The sequence below is a fragment of the Polistes fuscatus genome, unplaced genomic scaffold (genome assembly GCF_010416935.1).
Source record: "Polistes fuscatus isolate 324 unplaced genomic scaffold, CU_Pfus_HIC Scaffold20, whole genome shotgun sequence".
NCBI classification, from domain to species: Eukaryota; Metazoa; Arthropoda; class Insecta; order Hymenoptera; family Vespidae; genus Polistes; species Polistes fuscatus.
The window spans coordinates 2,756,283-2,783,725 of record NW_025113097.1 but is presented as its reverse complement, the minus strand read 5'-3'; the positions used below and the strand labels follow the sequence as shown (position 1 = coordinate 2,783,725).

Below are 27,443 nucleotides of genomic sequence, written 5' to 3'. Positions count from 1 at the left end.
GCGACAACATTGGGGAGGGGGTAATGTAGCTGGCACGGGAACTTGCGATTGGCGGCTAAACGGAGGCTCGTCCTAGACGTTTAAAAATAAATTAATCTACTACGTCCCTCTCTCTCTCTCTTTCTCTCTCTCTCTTTCTTTCTCTTTCTCTCTCTTTCTCTTTCTTTCTTTTTCTCTTTCTTTCTGCTCCGTGTCAAGCGGGTTAAATCCAATCGGGCAGTGCACTCGAAGAATTTTATACCTTAGTTCGTACACCGTCGTCGCAGTTGAGTTGTAAAGATCGCTAAAGCTTAAATTAAAGAATAGCTTTGATCGGTTATACAAGCAAAAAGCAGCAGCAACAACCAACAACAACAACAACAACAACAACAACAGTAGCAACCCACATACAACACGCGTATCGTAAAAAAACAATATAAAAAAACAATATAAGTCGTATGCTAGAGTTGCGAGCGCGCGCGCGCGCGCCCGTGTCAATTGAGAGACTCTCATACTTATTATTTATTCTAAAGCAAAGCGCGCGTAAATAGGAAGGGATAGATAATCGTATGACAAGAAAGGAAGAAACAAGGATGACGTGAAAATCGTGAACACGTGCGTATTAAGATAGATCGATTCGCGTATGCACGGCTTTCATTCTAAAGATCGATCGATTGTCGTCGCTACGTGTATTCTTAACCGCGAACCACGTACGAAACGTGTACGCGAGTCAACTACATTCGCACATAACCTCAAAAATCGATCTTTTTCCTTCTGCCTTTTTTTTTATCGTGCGATAGAAGGAAAAAAGAGGGAGAGAGAGAGAGAGGAAAATATAAAAAACAACAATAACATCGTCAGATCATTGAAGAGACTTTGATTTAAGGATATATATATCGAAATATCAAAGTGATCATCGTCTGGTAAATCGAGAGTAAGAGGATTATACATCATCGAGTTTGAGAAGAGCAACGGAGACCGTTATTTCGTGAATCTTTCGAATGACATCAATTAGAGAAAAGGTTATTGTCACGTATTCTTATTTAAAATGTATTTCTCGAATTATAGAGAAAAATAATAGGCGAGTGAGAAGTTTCGGCGGTGGGGGAGGGAGGGAGAGAGTTAGAGGAGAAAAGGATAGGATAGAGAAAGAGAAAAAAGAAAAAAGACAGCAATAAGGCCTACGCATGTGCGACGCATGTTTCATGGACGGTATCGATATATTATTTCACTGTTACTAGTCACTCATTTTGCATCTTTCTCCTCCCGTTCTCCCTCTCTCTTTCTACTTCCCTCTATCTTTTGCGTGTTGCATCATTCGCCGTGCGATGGTCGCTTAAAGTCCGAACGGCAATTGAAAAAGAACGATACGCAAATTTGAAAAAGTATAATAATATGCGCGTTGAATCGGTCGTACCAAAAATACGCGCTCGAGGATATTTCAATTGCGTAATGTCATTGATAGCCGAAGAAAAACACGTGGTACACTTGTTGTTGTTCTATTCTTTTTCTCTTTATTTTCTTTTTTTTTATCAAATTTTTTTCCCTTTTTCGGTCGTTAGATGTCATGCTAGCAATGATGCTTACAGTTATCTGACTATACAGCTATTTCCACAAGTATTGTGAGAGAGGTGCTTAGATGATATCTTATTTTCTCCTTCGCTATTTATATGTTCTTTCATTTGTTAACAGGTCAAAAACAATCGATACTTTAGTATAGGACAAAAAAATGTTGATGGGACAGACTTGAGGTGAAATGTCCCGTAGTTTGCCAGATAGAGTGGCAGGGCTGTATTATGCCCATGGCCTATTCTGTTCTTCGCATCCCATCCCAGTTATCTCTTTGGCAATATCAATTATATTACTTTTTTGGTCTGTTGTATTTTATTTAATTGTACATTTTAGTTTTCCTTTCATGAAAGTATACAATGTAAAATGTAATCATTTTTTCAATTGCAGTTACCCATTAGTAAACTTACCGATGCCAGGAAATGCACCAAGAATGATACTTAATCGTACAGTTGAATCTACAAATGCGACAGAAAAATCAGCTTTATACGTTCAACAGGTTGTTCTAAGAATTGGAGTGGTTCCGTGGGCAGAAGATTTGTCATTAATGGATGCTTTTAGGGGACCTTTATACGAAATATTCAATCTTTTGGAAATAATACAAAATTATCAGCACCCAGAAACGTAAGTTTCATGTATTAACTTGGATAAAAAAAATTTTTAAAGATCTTCATATTAAAATTATATTCGCAGCTTAAAAACACTTGGCCAAGTTTGTTTGCATATAGAAGCTGCTAAAAAGAGAAACGGAAAGAAACCAGAGATTTTACCAGAATACAATTGCCTAGTACTCTCTCCTGCAAACTTATGGCAGCAAAGTATCGAATTATTTTCACAAGATACTAATCTTATTGGGACAATATTTTCATATCAGGTATGATCGGATTAAAAATTGTTATTGATCTTAATTCTACTATATTATATTTTCTTTCTTCATAGAATTTACAAAAGGGTAAGATTAGTTTAGCGGAAGTAATGTTTGGCATGAATCTAAAAGAAACTGGAATTAAGCGATATCCTGTACGTGTAAGACAAAGAATCTTACAATATTCAGTAACTATTTATTTAAAGGAATATGATATCGAGTAAGTACGCAAACAACATTCTTTCAATACAATAAGAAACTATTAAGATGGCTTTCTAACTTTTCATTGATATGTGTTTTTAGATTTATAAAAGGATTAAATCGTCGATTAAAAAGCTACTATCGTCTTCATCAATCTGGAGATAATATTACAGATACCGTGATAGATGATGCGCTACATATTTTTTATCCTGGAGAATTTAATTATAGTGACTTTTTTCCCTTAATGATGACTTTCTTAGTATTGTTCTTTTACATTTATTTTTCTGTGCGCAAAATAGAACTTATTAAATCAAAGATTGGAATGGCATTTAGTGCATGTTTTACAGTGGTAGCATCTCTTTCTATGACTGTCGGTGTGTGTTTCTTTTTCGGTTTAACATTGAGTTTAAGTGGAAAGGAAGTGTTTCCATACTTGGTGATCATTGTTGGTTTAGAAAATGTATTAGTGTTAACAAAAAGTGTAGTGAGTACTCCAGCCCATTTGGATGTAAAAATTCGAGTTGCTCAAGGTTTGTCAAAAGAAGGATGGTCGATCACCAAAAATTTGCTTACAGAAGTTACTATTTTAACTATTGGATTGTTTACATTTGTACCTGCCATTCAAGAATTCTGTATTTTTGCTATTGTTGGATTATTGAGTGACTTCTTCCTTCAAATGGTTTTCTTCTCAACAATTCTTGCAATTGATATCAGACGCACTGAACTTTCTGGAGAAAGTTCCAAATTTCATTTACCACACATTCCAACATCACGAAAACAACAGTTTACCACAACTGTGATGACAAATAGAAAGCCTAATATATTTCGTTCCAAGTCTCACCCAAGGCTGAATGGTTTGACCAGTGGACCAACTAATGTTATAGCTCCAAACACACAGAATACTTATACATTAACAAAACTACCAAAACGATTACGAGTAGTTCATTTTTGGGCACGTACACGTATATTTCAACGTGCATTTATGGTATGGATGGTAGTCTGGATCAGTATGATTATATATAATTCTGGAATAATTGAACATGTTATTCACTTGAGTGATACATTAAAAACAGAAACAGATCTTGATGGGTACACTATAGATAGACCGCAAACGTTAAATAATTATATTGGACTAGATAAAATAAAACCTATACATACATTACATACTACTGTTACTCCAGACCATATAAATGACAATGTAAGTGTTTCAAGGCTATTTTAAAATCATAGTTTGTTTTATATTAAATACAGGCTATTATTGAAAGCTTTTATTATTTTAGAATGATCTGATTAATAACGTAACAGATGAGTTGAACAAATTGAGATCCGTAGATTTTCCACCTTGGAATCGTTTATCTCTTTATCATTGGTCTTCAATTATTTCAATGTATAATATGTCTATATCTGGTGAACAAATAACAATACTTCCAACAATTAAATTATCTCATGCAGTTAGTCCACAATTGGTTAGACAAATCAGTAATCCAAATGATGTACAACAGTTTCAATGGCAAAGTTTTGCTACAGCTGCTCTTGACCCCTTGGACTTTTCAGGTTTGTAAATATTTCCTTGAATGATAACATTCAAGATGAATCATTTGATTTATATATATATACATTATTTACTATAGTAAATTAATATAGTATATTATATATACAAGGATAATCTTTTAATAAATTTATTGACGTATAACAATCCGATATCACAAATATTTTTAGTTTAGTATGACGTTACTTGATATTTTTAAATTACGTGTTGAATTTTTGTATTTCGTTGCATATGAAAATATTATATTTTATCATTCGATTATTCGATTCTTAAGTGTACACCATATCACATAGAAATAATACACTCTAGAAAATTAAATTCATAATGTTCTTACCAGTAAAATATTTGAATTATTTTCTAGATATGGAAATACCAACAAGATCCGAAGGACGTGGATTTAATACAGATGCACCCTTTGTACCATCGAGTCCTATGGAAATATTTTTAACAACTTTGCTTTGTTTAATCAGTATTATCGTTGTGGTTTATACAATGGTAGTTTTATATCGTTGTATTTGCTCGAGAAATTATGCTGAATGGAGAGCTAGTTGGTATCAACAAGAAAAAACACATGACTCAGTGACCCAACTAGTCTTAGAAGCAGTGCCCTTAGTTCTAGAAGGTCACACGCAAGAAGTCGAATGTATTGCTACAGATGGTAATACCATTGCAAGCACTTGCTTGGCTGGACATATAAGAGTATGGGATTCAATTTCTGGTGATCAGATTGCTCACATTGACAGAATGCAATTCTTTGGTACACCTCAAAAAAATACAAATCAAGTAACACAAGATACAGAAGAATTTATGTCCGATTATGGAAGTGGTTCACCACCGTCCAGGGGTGAGACAGAGAATATCAATTCACAAAATTTATACTCTACACCACATCCATCAATGTATCATAGACAATCATCACCAGGGCCTTGTTATACTCAACGAGTAAATTATGGAAATATCAACAAAAGACATTCAATGGGCAATAATTTAGATAATGATTATCAAATAAATGAATTAAGTACTGAAAAACATAAATGTTTGCGTAGAAATTTGGATAATGCTTATAATTTACCTGATCTAAAACATACAATTAATATTAGCTTTTCTTCTATGAATCATTCGTTGGTGCAAACGAATTATGAACAAGGCTATGATTTTGGTGATAAATATAAAAATCTCTTAGTTGAACATAATAGGACCATAGATGAAATGCAAAAATCTGAAAATCAGGATGAGTTAAATGCATGTAGAAAATCAAATAGTTCAGTAAATGGTGCAATTCTGTTAAACACAGAAAAACCATTGCAAATGTCTCAAGGCATTTCACCAATTTGGTGCATGGACTATCAAGAAAATTTAATTGTCGTAGGATGCTCTAATGGTAGTTTAGAATTTTGGGAAGGTACAACTGGAAGATTTAAAGTAAGTTTTAAAAATTATACATTTTTATATACATACTATACATATAATTACCGACATTTTTAATATTATTGTAGTGTTTGTTTGATGATGATACTGGCTTTGGGATTTCTGCGATTAAACTTATAGGTAGCAGAGTAGTGGCTGCTAAGTTAAATGGTTCCATAGATTTCTTACATCTTGAAAGTTATAGCGAAGGACAACAAATCGACTGGGGATTTACATCTTACAGAAGAAGTATGTATAGAAGAAGTAATTATTTATTATTGTAATTTATTTTTCTTCTTATATTATTCATGATATGTTATAGCACATGTTCGTACCGGCAGTGCTGGATCACCTATGGATATCAATAACATCATTCGTTGTGTGAAAATTGGCTCGCATAGAGCACATCAACAGGCTATAACAGTTTTAGATTGTGAAGGAGGCCGTGTCTTAACAGGTAGCCAAGATCACACCCTGAAAGTGTACAGGTATGTTTGATACAGAATATCAAATATTTATGTGTGCGTGCGTGTGTTTTTAATATTTTTATATTATATCTTCAGGTTAGAAGACCAGTTAGCATTGTATACTCTTCATGGGCATTGTGGTCCAATATCTTGCCTATTTGTGGACAGAATTAGTCCCATGACATGCGCTAGTGGATCTCAAGATGGTTTACTATGTGTCTGGGATCTTTTAACTGGTAAACTAATATCATAGAATAGCATAAATAGTAAGAAAGTATCAATAAAATATTGTTTTCCAGGAACTTGCATGTATAGTATACAAGCACATGATGGTGCTGTGGCAGCTATTACATGTTCAGTATCGTATGTAATAAGTATTGGAACCGATGAAAAGTTGTGCGTTTGGGAACGGTTTCAAGGCCATTTATTACATGCTCTTCCTGCACATAAAGCAGCTTATAGCTTACAAATAGTTATGTTAACGCATCATTTGCTCATCGCCAGTAGCCAGGTATGTAACAAACGAATTTTATTATAATAATATCTACATATAATAGTACAAGATTTGATAATAAATATTTCAGGGATCATTAGTAGTATGGGATGTGAGAACTGGCGAACCAATTCGCGAAGTAAGATTGGGTCATAAGGAAAGTTGTATGTTTGTAAAGCAAATGATAACTTTAAAGGATAGTGTCGTTTGTGATTTTGGCCGACAGTTAAGAATCGTCAGATTTCCGTTGGTCTCTGATAAATTAGATTAAATCTTATGTATGCACATGTAAATAGCTTTATTTTACGTTTACCTTCGATTATAAATATTATAAGATACTCGAGTATAAAGTTCCGTGTAAGCTTACAATAATTCTACAGGGATAATGATTTTTACATTCGACGTGTTGTAAACCTTCGATTAAGCTAAGGGTTCATCTATTATTTTTTAAAATCTTACATCTTTCGATATCACATTGTCCTTGAGTAGGATATTTTGTTTGAGATATTTTACGATATAACAGTAATTTATTATTTTTTAAATTATCGTAACTATTACACAAGTATGGAAATAGTAAAATCTATTATTAATTTGTATAAAAAGGCTGCTTATTAAAAGATTAACGTTAAAGATTTTTGAAATGTCACGAATTCTTCGGATAATAAGCTGCTTCCGATATTCTTCTATTTATTTATTTTTAGAAAAGTCTTTAGGGAAATACTTTTTCTCATTGAGTAATATACTAGTTTCTTTTTGAATTTAGTACTATGAGTCTAACAATAAGTACTATTTGCATTAGCATACTATATATGTAATTATTTTTATTAAGACATAACATTTTTAAGCTATCGTTATTATTAATACTTGTGATATAAAACATTATATCTATCGAAAATTATTGGCTCTCTGAGTCCATTTTAAGTTCAAAACAAAAATTTAGAGTTTCTGCATCGAATATGTTGATAAAATAATATGGAAGAATATGGAAGTAAACTAATATTATCGTTTCTTGTTAAGCTTCCATAAATTTGCAAAATGTTTACAAAAACAATTAAGAAATTGAGAAATTTTATATTAATTGTTGAAAATCGATAACAATATATGCATATATATACACACACACCTACAATTTAAATTATCATGAAGATAAATATAAGATAAAACATTAGATAAATGTATAGACAGTCCTTTAGCAATGATTTGAAACTTTCATTGCATAATTTTCTCTTATGGATATGTATTTAATAATATTCCATAATACATAAAATATTTGTACTTTTTATTCCAAATGTAATTTCATAAATATCCGATTTCAAATATCCGTTCACTTTCATTCATGCATTAGCTCGAGGACTATCTATGCATTAAATTTTTTACAATGCAATTTATTAAAAAGACATGCGATGTTAACATTTTTCTTATTTTCATTAATGCAATCAAATTTCTGTATGCACGATGTTTTATTTTTACTAATACAAGTGCCTTCGCATCCGTCATTGTAATATTCATTCATATATATTCACTACAATAGAATTAGATGTATATCATATATTTATATATATTTATATATATATCGATTGATCCAATAAGTATTACCAGTGGTAATTTATCATCTTATATATTTATATTATTTTTTGTTTTATAATTATTGGACCACTTGATATATATATGTATATATATATAAAAAAAAAAAAAGAAAGAGAATGCGAAGTAAAAGAGTTGATCTCAATCTTTTGTTACGCAGTACGAAGGTGTTGTTATATCCAAAAAAAGAGAAGAAAAAAGAAAGAAAATTTTCATTATTATGTTTTAATTATTACTTGTGTAATGTAGAATACATTATAATATTAATACATACACACAGTTGCAATACGTACTACGTAGGCAAAGGAATGTCTAATTGAGGAAAGATTTTTTGAAATCGGCTATAAACCGATCAAGATTGCTATAGCATGCTCTATTTAAAAAAATGATTCAGATCATACTGATAGGAAACTTTAACGACCTATATTTTTCTAATTGCCAAATTAGATTATACGAAAATCATATTTTATAAGGAAACTAGTAAAGTATGGATTTCGAATTTTATGCTATTATTCAAATTTGCAAAAGAAAAAAATAACTGTGTCAATTAATCTCTTTGGTACGTTTGCTTGTTCGGCTATCGCGTAACAAAATAATAATATTTGATTGTAATGAAATTTAAACGAAAGACAAAAGTTTGTTTTGTATTAAAATTTATATATAGCAATATGCATTTTATATTGAAATAAAAGTATGTAAAAACTCGGCTTTTTGGTAATTTTATATTTATGCTGCAGAAAATAAAAAATAAAGTCAACGATCGGCTGTATTAATTCATTCGGTTGCTCTGTTGACTGAAATTAACGATAGTACCGAAGAGATTAATACTTCAATTAACGGAACAAAGAAAAAAGAAAGGAAAAAAAAAAAGAAAAATTAGTTGTACGAAAAGATACATCGCATCGAGTTTCATCACTTGGATTTTATATTTTACATATATCTTCTTAACGTATGTTGCTAAAATGTCGAGAATGTAAGAGGAAAGAAACGAGTGGAACAATACGTTACGTTGTGAGACAAATTATATACATGCATTTCTTGCGAATGAAAAAAAAAAGAAAAAAGGAGGAAGCATTAGATCAACCATGAAACAATGATAATTGCCTTTAGACTGAATGTATGTACTATATATTGTGACAGTTTATATATATGCTTAAGACAAATCTTTTATTTTCTGATATCCTATTTGAGGAGAAGCGAATAGCGCATCTCACGAAGCGAAAAAGATCATCGTTCGCTTATAGTTAGAGTTATATATTTTTCTTAACCAAAGTTGTACGTACGTCGTTTAAAATAAGCAATGTTGTGCTCGACATGTGATAGAAAATGATAAACTAAATGAGATACGAAAAGTAAATAGAAAAAGAAGAAAAGAAGAAAAAAAAAAAAAGAAACAAAAAATAATAGAATAACGACTACACCGTTGGCTGGCTAACGATCACGCGTAATTTTTTTGTATTTATTATTAAATTAATTAAACGCATAATTAACGCATAATTAACTATCGTTCTTAATAAAAACAAATTTAACAAACGAACACAAAAAGAAAAGAAGAACTTTAATTTTGTAATGAACGCGCAATATACGAGCTTCTTGTTTTTCTTCTTATCCTTTCTGTCGAATGAAAAAGCTGTTTGGCGATTATTAGCCACACGTGCTGAATTATACGAGAATATGCGATAATATTAATTTAATATCATAAGCGGCTTTTTAGATTAAACGACAGGTTCACAGTTTGTTCTTGTGTTTAACTTTACTAATTCGGAAATCTGTATACAAGCAAAATTTATTTCATCGTTAAATTATCTCGTTTAAATTTACATTAGTTATATATTATCTTAGACGGTAAATGTAATAATGATGAAGGAAACGTAGCACAATTAGCCAATATGAATGATCGAATTCGACGTAGATAATTTTATTCATTGACGATTAAACACGAATAATTAATGATTTCCTTTTGCGTGAATTTTTACATTCTTTTCTTTCTTTTTTTTTTATCGATTCAGTTTTATTATTTATTTATTTTTTGTTTCGTTTTGTTTTCACGATGTTTCATAATTAAAACTGAATAAATTGGAAAAAGAAAAATAATCGACCAAGGAACATATGCACGTGTTATAAGCCTGTACTCAGACGTTGTCTGTCTTTCCAGTTAATCCTTTGATACTCTTTTAAGAAAGAAATGACGTTCATTGTACAATTTGAATTCGTGCTTGTTAGTATCTCGAGATAATATCTTCTACATGTGTAAAAATCGAAGATATTTTTGCAAATACAATTTTTATGATTGATAAAATTGTTTGTTCAGTTCAGATAAAAGTATTGTTGTAGTTTGAAAAACGATATCACAACAGTCACGTAAAAATAAATAGAAAATTCAGGTATATCTATTTATAATGGTAAGTTTTTTTTAACTTAACTGCGTGAAGACAGAGATAAAAAAAGAAAAAAATAAGGAAGTGAAAATAAATTCGAAGATAAAGATGAAAGCAATATATGAATGTAGTACTACATGGAAAATCATTATCAGATGAAATAAACCATATAAATGAAAAGAATATTAATAATTAAAAATAATTATTTTGTTTTCTACGTCATTTTGTATTGACATAATAAAATATGAATTTCAATGAATAAATCAAAAAGATTATATTTAAAGTGTTTGCTTTAAAAAAAATTTCTTACGTCATGCTAATATCGTTAAAAATTCCATTCACGAATATTTCATACATGTGAATCCCTTTTTCTTTTACAAAAAGGATAATTAATTATACAACTTTGTATATGACTATTAAATTATATAATTTTTTTTTTTTTATTTGAACACGAATCACGATTATAATTTTCATTATCATGAGTTCTATAAATTATCATATATATAAAATAAATTTGATCAAATGAAATTATATTTTTGCATTTCATGGTTTTTTATTATATTTATCTGTAATAACACAAATTAGTTTTCAGTTTGATAAAAATGAAAATTAATGTATATTATTTATCATAGGTGGAAGGGGTAAAAGGATACGTATTCGTTAGCACACAAAGAACAAATTCCTGTTAATGAAGAGGAAGAGGGGGGTAAACCGAAAGTAACCCACGTCTTGTTGGTAGTGGCAATCAGATAGAATTCAGTCGTCTCTAAGACGAGTTCGGTTAACGAGTTTGCTGTTTCTTTTTCTTTCCCTTTCATTCTCTTGTTTACTTCCTTTCTCTCTTCACGTTCTCTTTCTCTCTCTTTTTTTTTACTTTCCATTTCTTGTCACCTGTCATCCTTTATATTGCCAAACAGTTCGACGAAAGAAATTGATCAAAATTTAAAAACGATCATTTTTAAAAACAATTCTATATTGAAGAAGCAAAAGGAAGAAGAAAATAGAAAGGACAGATAGCTCGTGTTTTCAAAGTATTACAGTAAGAAACGTATAAAATCATACGAAGGCCAAATTGCATACGTACGTACGTGTTTGAAGAATAAACGGATTTTTTCAATGAAAAACTTTATTCAAGAATAAAGAGAAACATTGATGGATTTGTTCGGATCTTTGAGATTTTATCGAATAAATAGTATTAAATGAGAGCAAAGATGTAGTTGAAATGAAATATTTTCTATCTTATTTGTCATTTTTCAATTTGCACAATTTATATGTTTTTATACAACTTCGTATGTATACGTAAAGAAAGTAATCTTATAAACAATTTGATACTTTCGATATGATCCATTTGGTATCGATTGAAAAATCTTGGTTCATCGAGATAAAATTTCAATAAGATTTCAAATTGACTTGTTTCCTGATAAAATAATACGGAAACGCAATTGTGTTGACATCTTTCAAGAATATGACACTAACGGAAAAAATGGAGAACATCGTGGAAAATGCAGTCAGGTTCGTTCAATTATAATTCTATCTATAATTCTCGATTAAATGATTGGCAATTTTATTTAATTTTGTTGATCGAATTAATCGATTCGATGTAAAATATTTGTCTTGGTATCGATATGAAAATATTCCATAGGTAATTACCATTCGAATATTATGTCTAATAATTAATCAAGCAGCAATAATAAATGTAATTTATTCGATCATCCTTAAATTTTTCGATAATCTTATCTCTCTTATATGTAGAGATTGACAAAAAATACAATGTGCAATTATATCAAGAAATTAATCTCACAACCAATCACTACAATTAATCGATAGATTATATCACACGAAAGAATCTTTTTTCTTTGTAAATTTCTTTGTCAAAGAAGAGATTGTTTATTTATGGATTTCCAGTATCAAATTTAAAAACGGATCACGTTCAAAAATACACGTGTATCAAGATTTTCGATAGCATCTTAGCATTCTCATCGAAATATCGAATATAATATTAAATGCGATTCCAGTAAAGTAATATACGCAAGTTCTAGTTTCTGATAAAAAAAAAAAAAAAGAAAAAAAAACAGTTTTACGAACGATTCTAATTGGATCCTAATATTTTTCTTGAAGAAAGATAATTTATAATAGGAACATTTTTTGTTAAAGCCGTGTACGTATATCAGCAATAATTGTTACGTGTTTTTTGTTTCCTACATATATTATAACGATCACATATACAAAAGTATTTTACTAGTTTATTATAATATAGCGATAAATATTATTAAATAACTATATCTATATATATGTTTTAGGTCAATATTATTACATTTTTGACCTTAATATTCGAAGATAACGAAAAACGGCAAGAAAAATTCTATTTATTAGTACACTGAAAATAAAAGAAAATGTTCACGAATAAGAGAAACACAAAAAAAAATCTTTTTTTTTTTTTTTGAATGAAGTTTATCAGCTGAACCATTTTATTATTTAATACGATTAACAGACAGATGGCAAATGTTACATTTTCTTAAGATAATTTTTCTAGAGTAATTCGTTAATCTTCTTTAAAGTTTTTAAATAGACCTTAAGACGTAAAACATTTTTCATTTTTAATTACAATTGGATTAAGAATTTTTTACTTCACAGTACCATTAATTACTTTAGCGATAAGAAAAAAAATGTTAATTAAATATAATAACACAGTATTATAGTTAAATGGCAAACTTATAAATTCATTTCTTAACGTGACCAAAGCTGTAAAATTATATAAATCAAATTTTATTTAAACAATTCACGTTTTTATCGAATTCAAGTTTCTGACAATTCGTCATTTTGCTACGTATTATCTTTTTCATTTTATTTGTACTTTTTTCTTTCCTCTTTTTTTTTTGATTGACATAAGTTCTATTTTATTGCTTTACAAATATTTCATTTCCGTGTCACAACACGTACCGCAACTGTTTATTTAACAATAATAAATGAGATTTATTAATAAATGTCTATACGTTCGTTTAATTTTTCAATTGGAACAATCGAAAGGCAATTAATCGCAAATATGATTAACAACTGTTCCTTTATCATTTGTTTTAATCCTGTTTAAGCTATTTATGAGTAGGGACACATTGTTATAGAAAATTAAAAATAACAAAAAATAAAGATAAGATAAATAAATATAGAAAAATATATATTAACGAAGATATAAATAGATCATAAAAACATTAGATATTTATTAATGCATAAAAATGAAATTTCTATTTCTATGATTCTTATTTGTTCTTACTTTTTCTTTTTCTTTTTTTTTTTTTTGAAAGAGTATCGCAAAATGTAAAAAAATTAAAATAATATTAGTAAAATATTAGTATTAAAATAATATTAATAAATTTATAATTAAACACGTAATATGAACAAGGAAGTGTAATTAAAAACCTATTCAGGGTCAGGTTACTGACCATAACGATCGGCAGTAATGCAGTAAGAAAAGCCTTGACGTATCGCAAAAATATTTTTCATTTTTTCTCTAAATGTTGTCTAGACAACATTAAATTTACATTATTACGTTATTATAGCTTGATTCATTTAACTTGATTAAATGTATACACTTGTTATGCTCGTACGTTACTATTTTTTTTTTAAATATAATTGTTTGAAATTTTCTTAAGAAAAAGGCAAAAATCAATTTAAAATATAATAATAAGCATTTATTATAATTCTGCATTAACCAAAGACGATGATAACAAAAATACGGTATTGGTGAATTGTCATCAAAATAACATAGTATATGATATATCAAATTACGTATGTAAGTATGCACATACTTATATACATTTAATTATACAAATTTGAAATATTTTGTTCACTTTTTACGATATCACAAAATGTTTAACAAATAAATAATTCAATATCTAAGAAACAATGTTCTAATAAACGCAAGTAGTTTCATTCTAGCTTATATTCATCAAAATTTCAAGAACATCTCGATGTTCAACGACGATAACAACGATAATGAATTGAACGGCATAAATTTGACAATTCTAAGAGGAACTTCAAAGTTTTTAAATCACCACTTAAAAAATCGATTATTTAATATTTAAAATATTTGATTAATATGATATTTGAAATGATAACCGTTATCTCAATTTAAATAAAACTCAGACGCAATTCAAAAGTTAATACAAATATACAAAAAAAAAATGACTACTGTGAGATCATCCGAAATCGGAAAGCTTCCAAAAAATCAAGTGAATTTTCCATTTAAAAGATAGATATATTTAGCTTGGAAAACTCTTACGAAACTTTACGATCACCGATTAACGTGGAAATTAGTCAAATAGAAACGTCGCTACTAATTTACCGTTGAAGAATTTAATTATTACCGTTATCGACTAATTACTATTCACTGTCGTGTCGGTAGATTATAAATAACTATGAGAAACATTTTTTTATTTGTAACGGAAACGACATATTACGTAAATGACTCGCCCATGTTCAAGTGGATTACGATAAAAATGAATTCAATTGAAAATAAAGTCAATGACCTGGACCAATTGTGTGCAACGAGGCAATTTATTTCATGAAAAATGAAAAGGATCAATTTTTAATCTCTCTCTCTCTCTCTCGTCTGGTTTCTATTTTCCTTTCGTGATTCTAATTGCAAGTAAATACGATTTTGTCTCATTTCGTCATTGACATAGTTTAGCGTGAAAGGGTATCCACACGTGCATCTATCACGTTATATAATCTCAATGCACACTAATACATTCTCAACATTTTACACAATCCAGCACGTGTAGTCCTTGCAAAGCTAACTCAAACGGGTACCAATCATGATTTTCTTATTTTCAAGAACGTCATTTGAAATATGCTTACGTTATTGGTGTATTTTCTTTCCTTGATACTTTTTCCTGTTCCTTTTTTTTTTTCACGAAACAACAGCATTGAAAAATAATACCGAGATCGTTAAAATAAGATTTAGAAACGTTTTTATTTCTTCCAATTGTTCTTCTTATAAGTGTCGTTTACAATTCGTTCTAGAAGTAAGTTGAATTGGTTGTTATAAGTGTAACGACCATTTACTCTCGTTTATTCGACAGTCAAAGACAAAATTGGCACTTTAGACCATTCTACAATAATATTTGATAATTAATAAATATACGTAACGTTCAAGATAATAATTACATTTTTTGAATCGATAGAAAAAGAAACAGACGGTAATTAAATAAATTTCACGTGATACGTTTGAACAAATTTTACAGCAATGGCGAAAAAATGAAGCCGATGGAATTGAACAGCCACGCTGACGCTAACGTAGCGCCAATTTCAAAATATCGCGAGGCCCTACCGCAATGCTGTGCCGTCGGTGCAAAGAATTTGGTTCTGATCACGTTCGGTTCTACATTGGGCTTCTCCACGATTTTGATACCAGAATTGCAAAGCAAGAATTCTGAAATTCCAGCAACCATTGAAGAAATTACGTGGATCAGTAAGTTATATTGCATACATTATTGTTGTATTTTGTAATTGTCAAATGTATGATATCTATTGAGATAAAGATACAGGAATGCAACAGATTAAATAAATGAATTATGAATTCAAATTAAATGCAATTGTAACAGCGTGAATTTATGGAAAATTTTGATACACCATTTATCCCATTTTTGTAATGTTCTTTTTTCCATTTTATTACAGGCAGTCTAAATCTATTTCTAGTGCCACTAGGCTGCTTAGTAAGCGGTCCGATATCCCAATATTTTGGTAGAAAACGAACGATGATGCTCGCAAACATTCCGTTCATAATGGCCTGGCTAATCTTTCATTATTCTTACAATACCACAATGCTGTTCATAGCTTTAGCATTGACAGGACTCACTGGTGGATTAATCGAAGCCCCAGTAATGACGTACGTTGCTGAAGTCACTCAGCCTCGTCTACGAGGAATGTTATCAGCTACATCCAGCATGTCAGTCATTTTAGGAGTTTTCTCACAAATGCTCGGTGGTAGTTTAGCAAATTGGAGAACAGTGGCAATGGTCAACCTGGCTTATCCAATTATATGTTTCACCGCTCTCTTGTGCGTTCCCGAAAGTCCGCATTGGTTAGCCGGTAAGAAGCAAATATTTGTCTTTAATCTTCATATTCCATCTAAAATAAATAAACGTAGAAGATATGAACGTTCATAAATAGATAATTAATCGGTCATCTGATAATTACAAAATATCAGATGATATATAATAATTATAAACGTCATTTATACACGTACATTGTATGTAGGCTATCAATACCTTTGATTATACGATCTACAATTAATATTAAAATTCTATATTTTGTAAATCCAATGAATGCATTAGCAAAGGGTCGTACAAAAGAAGCTGAAAGTGCTTTGTGCTGGCTCCGAGGATGGGTCAATCCAATCCACGTGAAAACAGAGTTCACTGGGCTTTGCGACATCATCAGGAAACCGGTGGATGCAATGTCAGAAAAAGAAAAATTTTGGAAATCTTACAAAAAGAAAACGTGCTACGCACCTTTCATATTGGTTACGATAGCCTTCTTCATTGGTGCATTTGGCGGTACTTCGATTCTTCAGACTTTTGCTGTTGTCATTTTCGAGGAAATGAGTGCACCTATCGACAAATATACGGCTGCTGTATTTCTCGGAATCGCCGAATTAGTCGGCACTGTGATCTGTGTATCGACGATTCATTTTACCGGCAAACGTATGTTAACATTCTTCTCATTAGTCGGAATTGGATTTTGTTTGCTTCTCGCGGCTATTTATGGATACCTCAACGATAATTTAATAATCTATGGTGAAAATTCTTCCTGGATACCAATGACTTTGTTGATTGCTGCTGCATTTCTTTCTCATACTGGTATCAGGTTATTACCTTGGATTCTAGCCGGTGAAGTTTTTCCTGTAACGGTTGGTATATTATTATGATATCTTTTAATATTTTAATCCGTTTCTTTTTTATAGGATAAAACATTATAATATTTAGAAAAACATAAATTTTATGATATCAAATAATCTACGTTACTTCAAATAGTTGCTTTTTATCAAATATAAATAGAAATAGTGGAATCATATAAATCTTTCTCAAAACGGTATAAAACAATAATTATATAATTGTAAATTGAATCCATATTAAGTATTGTTAATTAGTATACATCTTATACAACCTTGATAAATTTTTAGAATGATCATTAAAGAAAACTTTTATCAATGTGTCAATATGATTTACTTCTTAAGATAACGTTGTAGTTAAAGTTGATTATTATCATGAATTAATATATCAACTATTTAAAGAGACAAAATATTGCTGAATTATCACAAATTTATCATTAGAACAATTTGAATATATTTTCTAAATAAAAATAACATCTTTACTTTTATATTGGAATATACAAAAAAAAAGATTTTTTTTTTATATTTTTTTTTCCCCCGACAGAAAAATAATAGGAAAATTTTAAATTTGAGATTAACGTGATTCACGAAAAAATCATACAACTTTTATAATTAAATATAACGATATTTGTTTTTTTTTTTCTAAAACATTATAATGTAGGTATATATGTACTTGAATTATATTCACATCAATCGGTAGGTACGAAGTGGCGCAACTGGAGCAGTTGGATCAATAGGATACATTTTCATGTCGATCGCAAACAAGACTTTTCTGTATATGAAGACCGGTATAACACTATCGGGGACGCTACTTTTTTATGCTTTAGTAAATTGTGTTGGTGGAATTGTACTTTATTATATACTACCAGAAACGGAAGGTAGAACGCTAAGAGAAATCGAGGAACATTACGCTGGAGTACAAAATTTAAAAAATCGACCAAAGAAAGAAGAGCTACCGTTCAAAGAAAAATGGGCGGCCACAAACCCAACTGTTATTTACGATGACGAAAGTAAACTTTAAATTACCATTTATATATATATAAGTGATACGGAAACTTATTTATATTTATATATATATATATATCAATTCAATTTGATATTGAAAAATATATTACGCCTACGCTTATATGTGAAAGATTTTTAACACGTTCCGTGTCATACGGATTTATATTTTTCAAAATACACAATGTATAAATTACCATGTATTTATGTATGTAAAATATTATATATAAAGCAATATATATACATATATAATATATGTATAGCTTCACGTAATCTATTTGATCTATTTCTCGTAAAACATTCTTATATATTCGCTTTAGAAATTGTAGAATTTAACGGCGATATAACATTCGAATATTTCATTTTGTCCAATTGTTTTACTATCGAAGATTGGAAATAAAGCGAAACCATTTCCAAAAACTCTTCGTGTCGTAAAATATTTATGATCCGAAGGATTTTTTGTGGTATTTTTGGTATTTTTAATGTCTCATTTTTGTCACTTTTTTTAAAGGTTTTGCTCCGAGGAACGACAGTAGAATGACATTTCCTTACACTATGAAAATTAAAGATATTTTTAAAACATTAATTTAAATATATATGTGATATTAATATTATGAGGAAACAGCATAATGTTACTTGTGAAATTAACATTAAAAAAAAATTTACCCGAGATTTGATTTATTGAATTTTTTTACTCTCCTGCGCCGGCGACCCACAGTAGAATGACATTTTCTTACGCTAAAAAAATTAAACATAATTTGAAAACATTAATTTGATATATATGAAATTAATAATGAGGAAACAACATAATGTTCTTTTGTGAAGTTAACATTAAACCAATAATTTACCTGAGATTTGATTCCTCGATTTTTCCTATTTTCCTACGCCGAGGAATCACAGTAGAATGACATTTTCTTAGGCTATGAAAATTAAAGATAATTTGAAAACATTAATTTAATATATATGTAAAATTAACAATGAGTTAACAACATAATGTTCTTTTGTAAAATTAATATTAAACCAAAAATTTACCCGAGATTTGATTCCTCAATTTTTCCTATTTTAAACGATACATTCGAATCAGATTTCATATGATTTATTTTTGAATCGTTAATTAATTTTTCCGTGACAGTAATCATCTTACGATTTTTAAATTTATTACGTGTCATAATGTAGGATTCGTTCGACTGGGTTCCCATATATGAAATCGTGTTTTCTATTAAAAATAGATTTTTCGAAATTTACAGGATAATCAAAAACAGAAAATGTTTATCAAACGTTAAACAAAAGATTAGATCTTTCACTTTGTTAGCATTTGAATTAAATCGAAAGTAAATTTATAGTCGATCGTATAATCGATACGGTTATATATCGATAGTGATGTCGATAGATAGCGTTCTGACAATTGACACCCCCATCTACTAGAGACTAATGTAATTAAAATTGTAACTAGAAATACAGGATGTTTTGTGTTGACCACTTCTTCACCAATTTATATGCCGCGTGTGCACGTGTTTAATTTTATTTTATTCATTAATAGCTCGTCGTAAATTACATGTTTTTGTCTAAAGTGAATCAAATATACAAAGTATTCAAACATGGTAAGATAGACTTTAAATTATTCTTATTTACTAATAATAATATAAATACACATATAAAAATATATTATGTTATGTGGTATAAAAGTTATTTTTTAAATCAGTTGTAAGGAAATAAACATTCCTTCTGCTCATTACTAATGTAATAATAATAATAAAAAGAAAATTTACATTAAAATTTTATTTTTTTAACTTAAAAATGTTTTTTTCCAGGCACAAGTTTACGTTTTATACGAGCACGCAGCAGGTTATGCTGTGTTCAGCATTAATGAATTTGAAGAAGTAGGAATGTTATTACCACAAGTTGAAGCATCAGTAACAGATTTATCACGATTTAGATCCGTCGTAAAACTTGCTGGATTTTCACCATTTAAAACTGCTTTAGCAGCACTAGAGAATGTAAATAGTATTTCGGAAGGCATCGTACCTGAAGATTTACAATTGTTTTTGGATTCTATTCTGCCTAAATCTGATCAGGAAAACAAAATTATTCTTGGTGTATCGGATCCAAAACTAGGTGCTAGTATAACAGAAGCATTAGGCATAAAATGTGATCACACGGGTGCAATACCAGAAATCATTCGAGGAATCCGATTCCATTTTCATAATTTAATTAAAGGTTTTACTTCCAAAAGTTCGGCAGTAGCTCAACTCGGACTTGGTCATAGTTATTCGAGAGCTAAAGTAAAGTTTAATGTCAATCGTGTAGATAATATGATCATACAAAGTATAGCTTTAATGGATCAACTGGACAAAGACATTAATACATTTAGTATGCGTATACGGTAAGATTGAATGCTTCATAAGATGGAATGTATGATATATTTTATAATGTTTAAAAATCTTTGTTACAAGAAATATGTTTACTATGTTTCAGTGAATGGTACAGTTATCATTTCCCAGAATTAGAAAAAATAGTTCCTGAAAATTATATGTTCACTAAAGTTGTACAACTAATTAAAAATAGAAAAGAATTAACGGAAGAAAAATTAGAAGCGTTGGAACAAATTGTTATGGACAGTGCAAAGGCTCAAGCAATTATAGATGCCTCTAAGTCTAGTATGGGTATGGATATCAACCCTGTGGACCTTCTTAATATTGAGATGTTTGCTAAACGTGTAATAGGGTTGGCGGATTATAGAAAAGAATTGTCTGAATATTTAAAATCCAAAATGAATGGTATAGCACCGAATCTGGCTACCCTCATAGGAAATCAAGTAGGAGCTAGATTAATAGCTCATGCTGGATCGTTAACCAACTTAGCAAAATACCCTGCATCTACGGTTCAGATATTAGGTGCTGAAAAAGCATTATTTAGAGCATTAAAAACAAAGGGAAATACACCTAAATATGGATTACTGTTCCATTCTACATTTATTGGTCGTGCTGGTACTAAAAACAAGGGAAGAATTTCACGGTATCTGGCCAATAAATGCTCTATCGCATCAAGAATAGATTGTTTTACTGAAACACCAACAAATATCTTTGGGGAAAAATTACGGCAGCAGGTAGAGGATCGCTTGAAATTCTACGAAACAGGTGAAATACCTAAGAAGAATATTGACGTGATGCAGGAGGCATTAGAAGAAGTTCAACATGTAGTAACTGAAACAGAAATGAAATCATCGAAGAAGAAGAAGAAGAAAAAAAGTCAAAAAAGGAAGCTGGAAGAATTAGAAAATGGTGATGCTACTACTACTAATGGTATTCATGAAAATGGAGAGAAAAAAGATCTTGTTGAAGAAAATGTGGAACCTGTTAAAAAGAAAAAGAAGAAAAATAAAAGATCCAAAAGTATAGGTGATGCGGAAACATAAATAATATCAAATTTTAATATGTGTATTATTGCTATACTTGATATCTTATGCATACAAATTCAAAGAAGTTGCATACTAATTTTACAGAATTTTGTAAAGTTTTCATAGTATTTTATACCTTTTTTCCTGACAATTAGAAATAAACTTTATTTAAGTATACTCTTTTAAATTAATATTAAACCACTTATAAGTTTTCTGTTTAGACATCCTTTGTTCTTTTAATATTTCCTATTTTATTTCATTGAAAAATGATATACTTCTAGTATTATCTATATATTCAAGTCGATCTCATTTTATCTATAGCATTATGTATTGTAAATAGTTGTATAAATATAATTTTATTTCTTTCATTATAAGTCAAAATAATAGGTTACAAGTAAAAATAACTTACTTTGTTTATGTACTAACCAATATTGTAAAAAATTCATTGTTTCTACTCTTACCTTATTTCATTAAGACTCCTAAGGTAATAAAGGAAACCGCTAAATTTATTGGATACAATTAATTTTTAACTCGTTAATTTATTTTTCCGAGACAGTAATTATTTAAAAATTTTTAAATTTATTACGTGTCATAATGTAGGATTCGTTCAACTGGGTTCCCATATATGAAATCGTGTTTTTTATTAAAAATAGATTTTTTGAAATCGACAAGATAATCAAAAACAGAAAATGTTTATCAAACGTTAAACAAAAGATTAGATCTTTCACTTTGTTAGCATTTGAATTAAATCGAAAGTAAATTTATAGTCGATCGTATAATCGATACGGTTATATATCGATAGTGATGTCGATAGATGGCGTTCTGAAAATTGACACTGTAGCGTGTTCGTCGATATGCAATAATAATTAATTCACTAGGGAAGAATATTATTAGAATATTTTTATATTTTAAACGTATCAAAAAGGATTTTACAAAATATATATTTTAAACTTAACAAAATGTAATAATGAGAAAACGGAAGTAAGACTAGAGTTCAGTCTTTGAACGCTGCTAGTTAAAACACGTGTGTCTCGCTCGGTGGTTGTAACGGAAGAGAGCGAATAGTAGCGGCTGTTCATATACTTGGTGCTTTCCTAATTCTTTGGTTTCGTCACTAGCGGCGTGACGGTAAGAGTGCCGGTGGCGCCAAGCTTTGGCGTGACGGCCACAACACCCCCATCTACTAGAGACTAATGTAATTAAAATTGTAACTAGAAATACAGGATGTTTTGTGTTGACCACTTCTTCAACAATTTATATGCCGCGTGTGCACGTGTTTAATTTTATTTTATTCATTAAAAGCTCGTCGTAAATTACATGTCTTTGTCTAAAGTGAATCAAATATACAAAGTATTCAAACATGGTAAGATAGACTTTAAATTATTCTTATTTACTAATAATAATATAAATACACATATAAAATATATTATGTTATGTGGTAAAAGTTATTTTTTAAATCAGTTGTAAGGAAATAAACATTCCTTCTGCTCATTACTAATGTAATAATAATAAAAAGAAAATTTACATTAAAATTTTATTTTTTTAACTTAAAAATGTTTTTTTCCAGGCACAAGTTTACGTTTTATACGAGCACGCAGCAGGTTATGCTGTGTTCAGCATTAATGAATTTGAAGAAGTAGGAATGTTATTACCACAAGTTGAAGCATCAGTAACAGATTTATCACGATTTAGATCCGTCGTAAAACTTGCTGGATTTTCACCATTTAAAACTGCTTTAGCAGCACTAGAGAATGTAAATAGTATTTCGGAAGGCATCGTACCTGAAGATTTACAATTGTTTTTGGATTCTATTCTGCCTAAATCTGATCAGGAAAACAAAATTATTCTTGGTGTATCGGATCCAAAACTAGGTGCTAGTATAACAGAAGCATTAGGCATAAAATGTGATCACACGGGTGCAATACCAGAAATCATTCGAGGAATCCGATTCCATTTTCATAATTTAATTAAAGGTTTTACTTCCAAAAGTTCGGCAGTAGCTCAACTCGGACTTGGTCATAGTTATTCGAGAGCTAAAGTAAAGTTTAATGTCAATCGTGTAGATAATATGATCATACAAAGTATAGCTTTAATGGATCAACTGGACAAAGACATTAATACATTTAGTATGCGTATACGGTAAGATTGAATGCTTCATAAGATGGAATGTATGATATATTTTATAATGTTTAAAAATCTTTGTTACAAGTAATATGTTTACTATGTTTCAGTGAATGGTACAGTTATCATTTCCCAGAATTAGAAAAAATAGTTCCTGAAAATTATATGTTCACTAAAGTTGTACAACTAATTAAAAATAGAAAAGAATTAACGGAAGAAAAATTAGAAGCGTTGGAACAAATTGTTATGGACAGTGCAAAGGCTCAAGCAATTATAGATGCCTCTAAGTCTAGTATGGGTATGGATATCAACCCTGTGGACCTTCTTAATATTGAGATGTTTGCTAAACGTGTAATAGGGTTGGCGGATTATAGAAAAGAATTGTCTGAATATTTAAAATCCAAAATGAATGGTATAGCACCGAATCTGGCTACCCTCATAGGAAATCAAGTAGGAGCTAGATTAATAGCTCATGCTGGATCGTTAACCAACTTAGCAAAATACCCAGCATCTACGGTTCAGATATTAGGTGCTGAAAAAGCATTATTTAGAGCATTAAAAACAAAGGGAAATACTCCTAAATATGGATTACTGTTCCATTCTACATTTATTGGTCGTGCTGGTACTAAAAACAAGGGAAGAATTTCACGGTATCTTGCCAATAAATGCTCTATCGCATCAAGAATAGATTGTTTTACTGAAACACCAACAAATATCTTTGGGGAAAAATTACGGCAGCAGGTAGAGGATCGCTTGAAATTCTACGAAACAGGTGAAATACCTAAGAAGAATATAGACGTGATGCAGGAGGCATTAGAAGAAGTTCAACATGTAGTAACTGAAACAGAAATGAAATCATCGAAGAAGAAGAAGAAGAAAAGTCAAAAAAGGAAGCTGGAAGAATTAGAAAATGGTGATGCTACTACTACTAATGGTATTCATGAAAATGGAGAGAAAAAAGAACTTGTTGAAGAAAATGAGGAACCGGTCAAAAAGAAGAAGAAGAAAAATAAAAGATCCAAAAGTATAGGTGATGCGGAAACATAAATAACATAAAATTTTAATACATGTATTATAGCTGTACTTGATAGCTTATGCATACAAATTCAAAAAAGTTACATACTAATTTTACAAAATTTTGTAAATTTTCCATAGTATTTTATACCTTTTTTCTTGACAATTAGAAATATACTTTATTCAATTATCCATTTTTTAATTAATATAACTACTTATAAGTTTTCTTTTTGGGTATTTTTTGTTTCATTTATATATTCTATTTTGTTTCATTGAAAAATGATATTCTATTAATATTACTTATATATTCAAGTCGAACTCATTTTTCCCTTAGCAATATGCATTGTAAATAATTGTATGAATTTAATTTTATTTGTTTAGTCATGATTTAACTGGTTTTCGTACTAGTTTTTATAACTAATGACATAATATAACATTACAATACGGTTTTCTACAAATTGTAAAATATACATTTTTTTAATCGAATTATCTGGTATAAATGTTAAATATTTTTATCTCAATATTTAACTAGTGCCCAAGAAATCGGAGGAAGAAGTTTTACAGACAGTTTTGTTAAAGTTGTATTTTATAAATATAAGGAAGATTGTGGTATTATGACAGAAAATAAAACGTCATTTTTTGTATTAACACCAGCACCAATGAGCATTTAATAATGACAAAATTGTAATGTAAATGTAAATACCTGAATCAATAGTTACAATTATAGGCTCTATACTAATATAAATAAAATTCAGTCAAAAATGCCTAAATTATTAATTTGTTATCAAACACATTTGTATGTTACAAATAACATTGCTATTTTGAATTAACATTATAAGGAATGATACAAATAACACTATGCCACATTGTTGGATTCCAAGTTATAGATATATTTATCCTAAATGCTTAATTGTCGAAATGTCCACTTGAATGTTGATATGTACTAATATAATTTTCTAAATATTTATTACGATGTGAAATATAAATGAAATTAAAAAATTATGTTTTCCAAATCGTGACATGCACTATAATTTAAGACTTATAGTGAGTCACAAGAGTATTCGTACTCGTTTCATCTGTAGATTTTAAATAATTGATATTTGCTCGTAATACAAAACTTCAAAATTAAAAAAAATTGTATTTTACTTATAATAAAATGTTCCTTACAATAAAATTTCGATCAATTAAAAAATTTAATAATCCTAAAATATTTGTCTGTGCATAAGAATTTGGAAATATTATTATTATGCATAAGAAAATATTAATTGTTTTAATTGACAGTGGGGGTACAAATACTCCTGTGACTCACTGTACATAAAAAAGAACAGAAAATTTAAAAGATAATAAATTTCATTGCTGTCAGATTAAATGCATAGAATTACTGGTCTGTAATAAGTACATTTGTAGTGCATATTATTAACAAGCTATCGCTTATAAATGAAAGCATAATGATTTGGTATATACTCAAACAAAGTAAAAACTATGACATTTAATATCCTACCTATTTAAGTTTACGTTTAAATTGAGTTTTACATTTTAGATTTGTTATCTATTGGAATAGACGACAGCTGTACATTACCATTCTAACATAAAAAAAATTATAATTATTTGTTAATAATCTGGTTTTAGCTTTAATCTAGTTTGACTCTAAAAAGGCCTCTGAAATTCTACGTTACATTTATGCTTGTTCTAATCTGCATGAAGTTTTCATATTTATAATATTTATAATCATTTATATTTGTACAATAAATACTTGCTATCATAGCTCTTTAAAAATATATTCCCCTTTACATTATTCGTATTACTTTATATAAAATGCTCAGATAATGGAAAATGTAAAGGTTCACTTCGATGTATTTCCTTTACAGCATTCAGTCTCGGATTGTGTAAAAATCTGTTTAAAATATCTTCGAGGTTTATAATATTACATAAAATCAACTTGGATATCTCAATAATTTTTTGCTCATACATTACAATTATTGAATAATTTAACTAATTCAACAATTTATTATACACATTTAATAATTTGAAATAAAATTCATGAAACAAACTTATATAATACAATATATGTATATATATATAATATTTCAAATTATTTATATTCGTTCATTAAAAAATTCAACAAACAAGAGAACCAGATACATATTTATAAATTGAATAAACATACATTCACATTCTTAGCGTTCAACAGTCATCAGTATGCTTACTACACTGAATTTATAAAAAACAGATATTTAAATTCATTGAGTATAAATGGTTCAGAGATGTAATAATCAAAATATTATAAAATCTGAAGTTCTTTGATAAGTTCAGCTGTCCCATTTCGTATATAGATTTATGAACCAAAGTACTAAAAACATTTGCTATATTAATATTTACTCAATATGTTTTTTACAAGTCATGTATAACATGCAAAATAAAAGTAAGCAATTTATATAAATTTTCGGAAATATGATATTATATTAACAAATTTTTATTATTATTATTATTATTATTATTATTATTATTATTATTATTATTATTATTAT

General features: G+C 29.2%; 4 protein-coding genes across 7 annotated transcripts; all 4 read left to right on the top strand.

Annotated features, from left to right (window-relative positions):
* Positions 1–287: 287 nt before the first annotated feature.
* Positions 288–10,067, top strand: LOC122517361 (sterol regulatory element-binding protein cleavage-activating protein). Of its 3 annotated transcripts, none has more exons than XM_043635711.1 (13): positions 288–594; positions 1,672–1,851; positions 1,939–2,172; positions 2,242–2,422; positions 2,488–2,633; positions 2,717–3,812; positions 3,895–4,168; positions 4,525–5,585; positions 5,660–5,819; positions 5,893–6,058; positions 6,134–6,273; positions 6,337–6,548; positions 6,622–10,067. In XM_043635711.1, exons 2-13 carry the CDS (start codon positions 1,736–1,738, stop codon positions 6,799–6,801), a joined length of 3,966 nt encoding a protein of 1,321 aa, XP_043491646.1. In that variant the 5' UTR covers positions 288–594; positions 1,672–1,735; the 3' UTR covers positions 6,802–10,067. The 3 variants fall into 3 exon arrangements, with proteins under 3 accessions (XP_043491646.1, XP_043491643.1, XP_043491644.1); XM_043635708.1 differs by having other exon boundaries at positions 288–1,001; XM_043635709.1 differs by lacking the exon at positions 288–594 and adding an exon at positions 1,217–1,461.
* A 1,445-nt stretch (positions 10,068–11,512) lies between these two features.
* LOC122517358 (facilitated trehalose transporter Tret1-like) lies at positions 11,513–19,055 on the top strand. 2 transcript variants are annotated; one of them, XM_043635705.1, is made up of 5 exons: positions 11,513–12,004; positions 15,733–15,959; positions 16,166–16,579; positions 16,825–17,399; positions 18,082–19,055. In XM_043635705.1, exons 1-5 carry the CDS (start codon positions 11,958–11,960, stop codon positions 18,400–18,402), a joined length of 1,584 nt encoding a protein of 527 aa, XP_043491640.1. In that variant the 5' UTR covers positions 11,513–11,957; the 3' UTR covers positions 18,403–19,055. The 2 variants fall into 2 exon arrangements, with proteins under 2 accessions (XP_043491640.1, XP_043491641.1); XM_043635706.1 differs by lacking the exon at positions 11,513–12,004 and adding an exon at positions 15,428–15,513.
* A 796-nt stretch (positions 19,056–19,851) lies between these two features.
* LOC122517360 (nucleolar protein 56-like) lies at positions 19,852–21,957 on the top strand. The gene is made up of 3 exons (XM_043635707.1): positions 19,852–19,984; positions 20,195–20,766; positions 20,859–21,957. The coding sequence occupies exons 1-3, from the start codon at positions 19,982–19,984 to the stop codon at positions 21,796–21,798; spliced, it is 1,515 nt and encodes a 504-aa protein (XP_043491642.1). The 5' UTR covers positions 19,852–19,981; the 3' UTR covers positions 21,799–21,957.
* A 1,071-nt stretch (positions 21,958–23,028) lies between these two features.
* Positions 23,029–25,033, top strand: LOC122517391 (nucleolar protein 56-like). Its single transcript, XM_043635753.1, has 3 exons — positions 23,029–23,143; positions 23,348–23,919; positions 24,012–25,033. The coding sequence occupies exons 1-3, from the start codon at positions 23,141–23,143 to the stop codon at positions 24,946–24,948; spliced, it is 1,512 nt and encodes a 503-aa protein (XP_043491688.1). The 5' UTR covers positions 23,029–23,140; the 3' UTR covers positions 24,949–25,033.
* The last annotated feature ends 2,410 nt before the right edge of the window (positions 25,034–27,443 follow it).